General features: G+C 46.6%; 2 protein-coding genes across 2 annotated transcripts in view; one reads left to right on the forward strand and one right to left on the reverse strand.

The window, feature by feature from the left end:
* Positions 1-991: 991 nt before the first annotated feature.
* Positions 992-1,792, reverse strand: LOC118079060 (neurophysin 1-like). Its single transcript, XM_035103084.2, has 2 exons — positions 1,591-1,792; positions 992-1,324 (listed from the first exon to the last, which is right to left on the reverse strand). The coding sequence occupies exons 1-2, from the start codon at positions 1,708-1,710 to the stop codon at positions 992-994; spliced, it is 453 nt and encodes a 150-aa protein (XP_034958975.2). The 5' UTR covers positions 1,711-1,792.
* The window catches only part of LOC118079056 (neurophysin 2-like), a 72,586-nt gene continuing 61,787 nt past the window's right edge, over positions 1,324-12,122 (forward strand). The window contains exons 1-2 of the mRNA XM_060279128.2: positions 1,324-1,793; positions 3,910-6,426. Coding sequence (XP_060135111.1) covers positions 6,370-6,426 — 57 coding nt within the window. The 5' untranslated portion in view covers positions 1,324-1,793; positions 3,910-6,369. The remainder of the gene's footprint in view (positions 1,794-3,909; positions 6,427-12,122) is intronic.

Consider the following 12,122-nt stretch of genomic DNA (forward strand, 5'->3'; position numbering starts at 1 on the left):
TAGGCTGGCATCAACTAGAAGTAGTTGCATTGGGGGGTGACCCTTGGGTTCCCTTCAACTCTGCAGTTCTATGATTCTAAGAAATGCCACTTTTCATTCAAAAATATCATTTCACTGCAAGAAAGCTGCATGTATTCCACAGCAGGTAACAAATGATCTCGTGCCTGTTTCACGGTAGCAATTTGTGGGTGTTTAAAATCCATATAAATGGGGGATCAGAACCATGCCTGGGGTTCCCATCCCCATCACCCACATGTTGACTTGAACCTCTGCACAAGGACAGAGGTCCTACCCACATCTAAACTGGCTTTATGTAGCCAAGCAGAGATGTGATGTGGCCCTATGCTCGACCCTTTAACAGCAGGCTTGACAGCAACCGTAGCAGCAGCTCTTTTCTATGCCTACAGCAATTTCCAACTAGCAGAAACCAAATCGCGCTCACTTGAAAAAGCAAAAAGGGTGATATGCACACTGTGGAAAGCACAAGTGCCGGAAATCACATACGCTGCACAGATACGGACAGCGTAGCAATGAATGCTATGGGTAAAAAGGCTGGGTTTCAGCCAAAAGAGAAGAATAAACTTTCCACGTATGCTACAACCGTGGCAAGGATATTGTTAGCCCAAAAATGGAAAAGCGACAAAATTCCAACAAGAGAAGAATGGCAAGGGAAGCTGATGGAATATGCTGAAATGGCAAAACTGACGGGAAGACATAGAGATAAAGACAATACGGTAGAGACTTTGAAAAAGAATGGGAACCATTCATGTTGTATATACAGAAACAATGGGAAGAGATGGACTCACTAGCAGGGTTTGAGTAAACACTTACAATCAACTAAAAATATATATAGAAACTACAAAGAGGTTGTTAAATAAGATAAGAGTACAACAACAAGAAATATACAGAACTCAATATTAAGATAAAGTAAGGAGCAGGAGAAGTTATTACGCACAAAAAAAAAAAAAACAGAAAAGGAAGTTGAAGGAAGTCATGGGGGGAGGGGGGAAAGGGGGCTCTGTATCATATTGCCAGTATGATAAAAATGTAAAATCCAATTAAAAAGTATTTTTAAAAGAAAAGAAAAAGGGTGGGTTTCTGATGGGGAGATGTCCTCACCATTGTTGCAGCAGATGCCCGATGCAGCGCAGGTCCCTCCGCTGTTGCCGCACGGCTTCCTTCCAGACTCGCAAGGCGTTGGGAGGAAGTTTTCTTCCTGGCATCTCATGGTTTCCGCTGTGCCAAAGTAACAGCCTAGTTCTTCCCCGCAACAGATGTTGGGACCAAAGCAATGCCCTCTGTTTCTTGGCCCACAGGAGATGCACTGGTGTGGAGCACAAAACGGGGGAAATGTAGCTTTATCCAAGTCTGGTTTACATATTCCGATGTCTGGCGATGTTTGCAGTTAAAGTGGCTTGGATGGCATGCAAAACATACATTTAAAGCATACACCTCCCCCAAACAGATAGGATTCTGATATGGAGAGCCCAGGGATTGAACCTTTGGTCTTCTGCATACAGATGCTCTTAACACTGAGCCAAAGCCCTCTCCCACCTCGCCTTCTCAAGCCTTAAACCCGCCATAACCTACCTTTCTGACTTCTAGGTCCAGGAGGGAGCGCTTCCCTCCAATGGGGCAGTTCTGGATGTAGCAAGCCGAAGAGAAAGCCAGGAGCCAAAGCAAGCAGAAGGCTAGCATATTGTAAGACATGGTCACCCTGGTTGCCACCAGCCGCTTCTCTTGAGGAACAGGAATGGAGAAGGTCTTTCTGGCTTTTGCCTTTATGGCCGCAGGTATATATATACTGGTGGACAGGCCTGTTGAGCCATGTATAGCCCTTGTTACTCATTTCTCTTAAAAAGCACAAGGCATTGCTCTTCACGCCAAGTGTCACGTCTAATAAGACAAGGTCGCAGATGTGAGGCCACTGAAATATGGGCAATTTTCTCTCTCGTTTTGTTCCAAACTGGGTGGAAGATGTATCAAAGGCCAAGAGTTCTCCCTAATTGAAGAAGTCTTTGATGTCACCAGAGGTTGGGGAGGAGAATATGAATACTTTTCGTTGGGCTTTCGGGAGATCTGAAATACTCTCCCCCTGGATTTTGGGGAGATCTGATCTGTGTGAGACTCTGGCCTGGACCATAGCCCTCTCGAAAAGAGCTCCTGTCATTTTAGGAGGACATCCATTTGTGGGAAGCACAAACACCATCCATTCTTATTAGAACTATTTATTTTATACAGTAAAAGTATTTACCTGTATATAACACCTGTTCATACACTATAAGATATATTGTGCAGCAATATATACAGTAAAATTGAAAACAGCATGAAAACAGTACAAAATGATCTTTTAAATGGTAGAAATACATTTTTTTAAATTTAAATGGTACATAGGCCTGTCTCTTCTGGAAGAGTTCCACAGCTTGGGCCTGCCAACACTAAAGACTCAGCTTCTAGTGGAGGCAATGAAAATGTTTAAAATTTCCCGTTGGAATAGCTCAGTGGCTAGAGCGTGAGGCTCTTAAACACAGGGTCATGGGTTCGAGCCCCATGTTGGGCAAAAGGTTCCTGCATTGCAAGGGCTTGGGCTGGGATGACCCACGAGGTCCCTCCTTCTAAGTTTATGGTTGTGTCTGCCAAAGGAGCCTAGGACGACAAACACCAAAGTGGTAAAGCCATACTATTAAAAAGAAAATAGTAACATACTTAAGGCGATTAAAAACATTTAAACCACCTGTGCTGATGCTCCTGAAACTTTCGTTTCAGGCAAGGTATTCTCCAAAGAGGGCTTATAGTTATTTTGTATCTCTTTGCCCCCAAGTAAAAAGTTGTTGCTATGCACAGATTGTGTCTCCTGAACCAGTAGATGGTGCACAAAGAGTGGCCTTAACTTCTTCTTAGGCTGCTGAAGTATAGAATCTGTTCCCGTTAGCATTATGTTCTATCGTGCATGCATGCAGTTTACTAGAAATGGGTCGGCATAAATGAAAAGAGAGGGCAAGCCATTCCTTTCACCCACTCGGATAAAAATAAGGAGCTAGTTCACTCCAAGCCAGATGAGTTCTTGTAGCTTGGTTGGGTCAACTCTCAGAATTAAGGGATTCCAAATCTAACTCTCTGTAAAATGGAATAGGCTGTTCCTGATATCTCCACATTGCTAGTTTGAAGAAGGATGTGCAACCATTGTGCCGCTTGCTAGGGATGGACAGACCTGTCAATTTCGGTTTCTCTCAGTTTCTCATTTCCCCCACAATCTGTGTCAGTTCTCCACGTTTCCCCATAACTTTGCAATTTTATTTTTTATTGTTTTAAAGTTCTCAGCAAAACTTTTCAGCTTTTTTGACTGATTTTCTCACAACAGAACACATTCTCGTATGCTGTTTTGCCACATATACTTTGCCACATATGTTTGTGCATTTCTGCATGCTATTTTCACCAATATATGCACATCTAACCCTAGGGTATCCATTTTTGCACGCATTACTTGGGCTACATTGCAAAATTCGGAAAAGTGCAGATTTAGAAGGACAGTTGTGTTTCGGCGTATTGTTTCAGAAAGTGTGAATTAGGTAGGTTTGCCATTAAATGTCAAAACGACTCAGATTGGTCCCCAATGCCTACCAGTCCCTTTATCCTCCCCACACTCCAGTGTGCTGGGGCCATCCTGTTAGGCCGCAATAGATTGTAATGGCTTGCTTTGAAGTCATTTCAGCACCAGATGGAGAAAGAATAAATCACCTCCCCATTGGTTCTGCCCCACCCCGCCCTGTATTCGGCCAGAACAAAGGTGGCAACCGTGGACTAGCTGACCCTTGATGTCCCTTCCAACTGTACAATTCTGTGCTTCTATGGCTATCTCCCCCACCCCCCCCACCCCGCTTCATACATCACTCTCTGTCTTCCACACAGGCAAGGAAGAAACATTTGATGACATATTCCAGCCAGGCAAAAACCTTCAAGAAGGATGCAAGCAAGGATGAGTAGTGTTGAACAGTGGTACCTTGGTTCTCAAACGCCTTGGTACTCAAACAACTTGGAACCCAAACACTGCAAACCTGGAAGTGAGTGTTCCGGTTTGCAAACTTTTTTCTGAAACCAAACATGCTCCGTTTTGTGTGCCACACTTCCGTTTTGAGTGTTACGCTGCGGTCTGTCTGTTTTTCCTATTTATTTTGTGTTGGTGTTTTTTTTGCGACTGTGTGTGTGTGTGTGTGTGACTGTGTGGAACCCAGTTCAGCTACTGACTGATGGATTGTATGACTGCAGTACATTGTTTATTGCTTTCATTTTATGGATCAATGGTCTCGTTAGATAGTAAGATTCATGTTGCTGTTTTCGGGGTTGTTTTTAAAAGTGTCTGGAACAGATGAATCCATTTTGCATAACTTTCTATGGGAAAGCACGCCTTGGTTTTGGAACAGACTTCCAAGGTGCAACTGTATCTGGCTTAGGGAGACTTTGAGGGACAGATAGAGAGGACTTGAGTGGTGCAATTGTCCCTTGGGCCTGAGGATTCCCATCCTGGTGTAGCAAAGGGAGACCTTCCCAACTTTCCAAACCTAGTGGTCCACATGGACTACCACAATTGCTGTTATGCACCAACAAGGTTTAGAGCGGCCTACTGAGCAAGGATCGGTGCTTCTTCTTCAAGGGTGCAACGACAGTGATACTGAATATAAATGAGAAATATCTACTATTAATAAAAACCGGGGCTAATATCTATTGCTGCCATACCTGTTCCTTTTTGCCTGACCTTCGTTAGAGTCAGTTAGCACTTTCATCAACTCTGCAGCTGCAGACAAGGACATGAAACTCTTAACCGCATTGAACGTCTTCGCTCCGTGGTGCATCTGCCCCCACTTTTGGCTTTACTAATTGACCAGCAGGCTCTTAACTGTTGTCCAGGAAGCAATCTTGCTACCTGCTCTCTTGTGCCTTAATATTTGTCACTTAAACGGGGCACAGGAGGTCAAATTCAGAGGTCAAAGAGGACCTCGCTCCTCGCTGTGAATTCAAGAACGTTCAGGTTGCCAACTTTAGATTGTGAGGACTATTAAAAGGCAACTAATTAGGGATGAGATTCAGAGGGTGATGTAGGATATTCTGTTATCTACTCCACTGTTATGACATCATTAGACTGAGAGGGCAAGAAAGTTGCAAATCCAATTTACTGTGCTATTGGTAGACTCGTCTCCACATTGGCAACCCTTGGTTTGATAAGACTCTGATCAGACAGACTGCAAGGGAATAGATATATCTGCAACTGCATGAAATGCAGAGCCACCCAATGAAGCAGAATGTTGGAAGATTCGGGACAGACCAAAGGAGGTCCTACTTCACACAGCGCATAGTTCAACTATGGAGCTCCCTTCCACAGGAGACAATGATGGCCACCAACCTAGATGACTTTAAAAGAGGGTTAGACCATTGCATGGAGGGTGAGTATCAGTGGCTACTAGTTTTTACCTCCCTCTGAATAACAGTTGCTAGGAATCAGAAGCATGGCGTAGGGAGCGCTGTGGCACTCATGTCTTGCTTGCAGGCTTCCCACAGGCATCTGGTTGGCCCCTCTGAGGAGAGACATGGACCTTTGGCCTGATCCAGTGGTCAAGCTCTTCTTATGCTCATTGTGCACTGCAGCAGCACCAGCAGAGCAGGTGGCTCCAGAACGGATGACTCGAGGAAGCGAGCCAAGCCACGATCTCACCCCCATTAAAGTCGAGGGATGCCTGAACAAGAGGAGCATGCTAGTAAGTGTTGCTTGCTATGCCTGTGGATCGTTGCCTGCCACTACATGTCACCTCGGATGCAAGTAGGTAGGAAGGTGCCAAGGGTTGAGCCTAATGCTGTGCTCACATTCCCATTGGTTCTTCATCCAGTGTGCTCCTGATGACAATTTGGGAAGCGGCGTACACACAGTGCTGGCCACAATCCGTCTCTGTGCTGTGGTTTATTATGAAATGCTGCATTTCCTCACCCCCACCTCAGACCAGCTTCGATCCGAATCGAGAAAATGAGCAGTACGGCTTCATTTCAAGCTGGCAATGTGTAGACAGCCGACAGCAGTCTGCATATACACAGAAAGCATGTTCTGCGCCACCAGCGACAGCCCTGCCTGACCCCAAAAGCCTCGTGAGTCAAGCACTTCCCGATGTCATCGTCACTGGTTGCTTGTTCCCTTCTTTGGAAGAAAGAAGAGCAAATGAAACGGCTTGAAGGATCATATACAGGCATTGATAGGCTGGGGCTGGGGGTTCCTGTTGAAGCTAAAATCCCCATCTTCTTGCCCAGGGCTTCCTCTTTACATCCTCCCTTCCTCCTTGGGATATAGAAAAGAAGCTCTCTCCAACTTGGGTGACAGGATCTGCCATGCCTGCATCTCCAATCACAACTTCCTTGAGCACTGGCAATTGTTTTTCCAATGGGGTAAGCATATGCTTTTCCTTCTGGGCTTATAATTTTATCCTTCAGCAGGGGAATAGCAATGGGTATGCGAGGGGTGCGGGCTGCACTGGGTTAAAGAGGGGTGCCATTTGGCGCACCCCCTGCTTGCGACTCCCCAAAACCTAGCAAGCGGCAAAGCGGCAAAGCAGCTGCTGCCGCTCTCCCTGTTTCCCCCGACTCACTGTAGGCTTGGGGGGCCGCCGCCGCCGAATGCCACCCTCGTTCAGCCTGAAGGGGGGTCACATCGCCCCCCAACCATGACTCCCCCAAACCCGTGTATATGTATTTTAGGGGTGTATCTGTGGGGCAAAGGATAGTGGGTGTGTTTTGGGGTGTGTGACTGAGGGGAGGGGCTTTCTGGATGGGCAGTAGATCCCCTGTGTGGGACCTGTGGGTGTGTTCAGGGCTTGAAGGGGAGGGATCCAGGCTTGAGGATGGGTGGGGATTGCAGCGCTGATGGCTGCCCCCAATGGGGCTTCCTGTCCCATTTCCTTCCTTTTCCTGTCCTGTTCCTTCCCAATGGGGCGCCAATTGCAGCGCACCCTGGGTGCACGACATGTTCAGGCAGGCAGGCAGGCAGCTATCCAATGTAGAGCCCACCCATTCCTGATTCCCACCCATTCCCACCCTGATGTTGGGAAAGATTGAGGGCACTAGGAGAAGGGGACGACAGAGAATGAGATGGTTGGACAGTGTTCTCGAAGCTACGAACATGAGTTTGACCAAATTGCGGGAGGCAGTGCAAGACAGGAGTGCCTGGCGTGCTGGCGTGCTATGGTCCATGGGGTCACGAAGAGTCGGACACGACTAAACGACTAAACAACAACAACAACAATACTCCATTATAGTGAATGAAGAAGTTAGTGATTTAGTTCGAATACTAATAAGACCTGGTTTATACCACCAGTGGATGAATTAAACATAACTGAAAGCAAAAGGAGAAACTACTGAAGAAGCCCGTCATATGGGCGAAACAGGCGAAAAACGCCGGCAACCTGTCTACCATTGACACTTCGTTTGACCTGCTGCCACTTTGCTGACCGCTATATAGCTTCAAAGACCATAAAGACTGGTTTGCCTTTCGGTATTTATTTGTATATGCTATCCGCTTGACGTTTGGTTCTCTTCTACATGGTTCTCTTATTGTTTTCTTTTTGTACTAATAATACTTGATTGAAACTTGATTGAATCTTGTGCCCTTGTGTGCTGCTTGTATTGTATTGGATGCTGATCTGCCCAGGCAGCAATGGGCCCTCTGAGAGGGGTTCATTGACGCTTTTGCAATTAACAAGATTCCCCCTTGCATATTAATGCCATGTTCCTAAGGTCATTCCCTACTGGTGTCAGATCTGGGAAGCATCTTCCTTTGGGAACTGCACTGCAGGGGTGGCGTGGGGGGCATCCGAGGAGAAGTTGCTCAGAGTTGGGGGGAGTTGTTTGGGCCCAAACAAACCACAACACTGCAAAACAGAGGGAGGGGGGTTGGTGAGGGTCCACTCACCAATGGGCACTATGTTGGTAGCCCCTGAATTAAAACAGGGAGGTAGCAAACAGCCTTCACACCCAACAGTCTCATGTTAAGGTCTCCAATGCAGCTGTTGGACATTTTGCAACAGGATGAGAGTTAAGCATCCTCTGCCACTACCTTGCAACTGGGGAGCTAGGCACTGGATCTCCCAAGAGGGTCAGTTGTCAGTCATTCCTCTCTTTTGTGTGTGGCAGGAAGGCCACAGGGGATATCCAGGCACGGGGATGTCCCGCTGTCAGGTACACCTCTTCTTTTCTGCTCTGTGGAACCATACAAATCTGATACAGACAAGCAATTACTATATGCAGCAAGGAAAGAGATTCTGTACCTATTAAATTTTACTGGTTCTGCTCTGTGGAACCACACCAATCTGATATGGACAAGCAATTGCTATATGCAGGAAGGAAAGAGAATCTGTACCTATTAAAATGTACTAGTTCTGCTCTGTGGAACCATACCAATCTGATACGGACAAACAATTGCTATATGCAGCAAGGAAAGAGATTCTGTACTTATTAAATTTTACTGCTCTGTGGAACCATACCAATCTGATACGGACAAGCAATTGCTCTATGCAGCAAGGAAAGAGATTCTGTACCGTTAAATTTTCCTGGTTCTGCTCTGTGGAACCATACAAATGTGATATGGACAAGCAATTGCTATATGCAGCAAGGAAACAGATTCTGTACCTATTAAATTTTACTGGCTCTGTTCTGTGGAAAATCTGATAAGGACAAGCAATTGCTATATGCAGCAAGGAAAGAGATTCTGTACCTAATAAATTTTATTGGTTGGCATCTGTCTGTCTTGTGAGACAATGGAGTGTGCCTCTGCCTTAGCAGCACCAAAATCACCTCCCTGGGAGACTTCCGGTTGATCGCCGGTCATCTTGGACAGAGGTTCCCTTGGCTCAGGAAACCTCAGCACAGTGAAGGTGGGGTGAAACCGCAAAAGCACTGCGGACCCCTGATGAAACCCCAAATAGAGCTTTTGGGGGACTTGGCGACCTGGCAGTCACCTTGAGCGAGCTCCCCTCTCCCCGGTAAGCTCTTTTTTGAGCCTAGTGAGCGAGAGCGTTGGAGCTGCGGTGCATCGGTTCTAATGCTTCCTTCAAGAGCGTAAAGCTTCACTGTCCGGGTGGTGCTAGTGCAGCGTTTCTCAACTACTGTGCCGCGAAACACTGGCTGGTGTGCCGCGACGAGAAGGACGGAAAGGAAGCCGGCCGGGTCACACCGCGAGGCGAGATGTTTTTCATTGGCGGCCGCCAGGCACGTGACAATGCAAATCGCCCTCCTGGGGAAGAGGAGGCAGGCGGGGAAGGCTGCGCAGAGCTTCCCTTCGCCGGGACAGAGCGGCGGCTGCCTGGGGTGGCTGGGAGGGAGGCGGCGGCAGCTGCGTGCCCGTGTCTGCCCGCCTGGGGTCTGTCCCCGCTCGCTCCGCAGGCTCTGCGCCTGGTGGGTCCGCCTGGCTACCGGGCAGCACTTCTTCAGCGGCATGCTTTACCGGTACGTCTCCCCTCCAAACTAAACTAAATATAGGGCGGCACAGAGTTGGTGTGCCGCGGGATTTTTTTTCATAGAAAAGTGTGCCGTGGCCCAAAAAAGGTTGAGAAACACTGTGCTAGTGGTCAATTCTGCGTAAAACAGTTAAGATTGATCAAAGAAATCCGCGAGTAATTGAGTATTTGAATTGGTTTGAAGATTTGGATTAATTTGGCTATGGATTGGGAGCTTAATTTACGGAGGTCGCTCCCTTCTTCTGGAAGTAAGGGAAAGCAGTGATGGAGGAACTAGAGCCACAGACTTTTTGTGTTAAGCCTCTTTATCTCTTTCTCACTCTTGAAGTATTCCCCCACCAATCCTATCACACCACAACTTTATACTAATGTATCTCAGCATTCCAAAATGGAGAGAAAAAAGATCACACATATATACACAATTTAACAAAAAAGCAACCTGGTTATTTTCACAGTCCTCTAATACTGTTACGTTGTCCCCTTGGTGGTAGTTTGGTAGATTGAGAGTCTCTAGTCACTTCTTATAATCCACACTGTATCTTGTAGTTCAAAGTGTTAAAGTCCAATGTATTCCACTTTATATTTTATAGTCCAAAATATTAAAATCCAATGTACTTTATATTTGTAATCCAGACGATTAAAATCCAATGTATTAAAAAAAAAAACCCAATGTATTCCAAACGCAAGGTAAATTTATAATCCATTTAATATTTTTAATCCAGATGGTACTTGTAATCCAGATGCAATTTCTAATCCAGTATGTAATGTTCTCCTCAGTTTTTATTCCAAGGTGTAGCCCTGCTCTTTTAAAATTCTCTTCTTCTTTCCTACTCTCACTCTCCCAGGCACTTCCCCTCCCTGAGATTGCTCCCAGTTATGGAGAAGTGTTCCCCTGTTGACCTTTAATAGGATTTTCCAATATCCAGGGTCCTTTCAATTTTATTTAAGTTTTTTTCAATCCTTTAGATACTTTCATTCATAAAGACAGCTTCACCATTCATAAGAAAACTGAGGTTACTACAATTTTTCAGATGTTCCCATTTAGAAGTTCAAAGAACAACACTTTCTTTCTTTTTCCAACAAAGATATGGATTGTTAATTAGTAGTTAAGTGCAGCTGTCAAAGTAACAAAAAGACTGATATGTTTCCAAATGTCTCTAATCTCATTCACAAGTCTGTACTGCAAAATCTATCCTTCAGAAGATGGAAGTTGGCTTCCTTTTTAGTTTACATCTTTGCCTAATTAAATTTCATCCAAAATCTTTAACTTTAAAGTCCACCAAGCTTGGCAAAAAAACCTTGTTTAGAAAGTCTGCTGCTTCAGGTGGTGGATCATGGTTTCAGCTATTCTGTGCTGCGCTAGGGCCAAGGGGAGACTCAAGCCACTTCTCTCGCCCCCCAACTCGCTGTCGATGCAGCGATGAGGCTTCGTGAGCGCAGCAAGTCTCTTCCTTACCCGGCTGATCCCCTTGACTCCCCACTGTTCCATGAGGATTGGGGGGGGTTGCCTAACCCTGGCAAGCACCCCCACACTCAGAAAGCCCGGCAGCGGTCGTCTGTTAGTCAGACGATCCACTCCTCACCGCCATTTCCCTTTGCAGGCAAACAGGAAACACCGATTTTGTATATAACAGGCATCCCCAAACTCTGCCCTCCAGATGTTTTGGGACTACAACTCCCATCATCCCTAGCTAACAGGACCAGAATAATTTCAGCTATTCTGAGCTGCACTACACCACGGGCAGACTCAAGCCGCTTCTCTTGCGCCCCAACTTGCTGTCAATGCAGAGATGAGGCTTCGTGAGCGCAGTGAGTCTCTCCCTTGCCTGGCTGGTTCCCCTCGACTCCCCACTGTTCCATGAGGATTTTGGGGGGTTGCCTAACCCTGGCAAGCACCCCAATGCTCAGAAAGCCCGGCAGTGGTCGTCTGCTACTCCTCACTGCCGACCCACTCCTCACTGCCATTTCCCTTTGCAGGGAAACTGGAAACACCGATTTTGTATATAGATTATAAACATTTCCCCTTCTTTTTAAAAATTCTTGTCTTCTTGATTCCTGAACTTCCGGAAGTATGTCTGTTTTGTGGTGGCTGCAATACTGCCCAGAGGATGAGGACGCAAAGTGAGGGAGGGAGTTGAGGGGGCGGGGCCAGAGTGAGAGGGGCGGGGAAAGAGTGAGAGGGCGGGGCCTCCATTGAGGTCATTATGATAGAAGTGTTGCGTTGATGTAAATGGGGAGCTACGAAGGGTATAAAGAGGCAGATGGTCCAAGAAGGAGGCAGATGCCAGAGGCAGAAGCCAGAAGAGGAAGACAGCCTGCGAGCGAGATTTGCATGCCCACCAAGATGCCTGGGACCTCTCTTCCAGTCTATATCCTCTGCCTAGTCACCTTGTCCTCAGCTTGCTACTTCCAGAACTGTCCTCGGGGAGGAAAGAGATCAGTCTCAGACACAGAATACAGACAGGTAGGAGACACACACACACAGAGACAGAGACAGAGAGAGAGAGAGAGAGAGAGAGAGAGAGAGAGAGAGAGAGAGAGAGAATCTCAATTGATCTTCCTTTGCCTTCTTCCCGTGCTACAGCTGGTGGCAGCAGCCCCAGCAAGCAGTGCCCGCCGCGCTTCGGGGGCTGC

Source organism: Zootoca vivipara, chromosome Z1, assembly GCF_965207765.1.
Source record: "Zootoca vivipara chromosome Z1, rZooViv2.hap1.1, whole genome shotgun sequence".
NCBI classification, from domain to species: domain Eukaryota; kingdom Metazoa; phylum Chordata; class Lepidosauria; order Squamata; family Lacertidae; genus Zootoca; species Zootoca vivipara.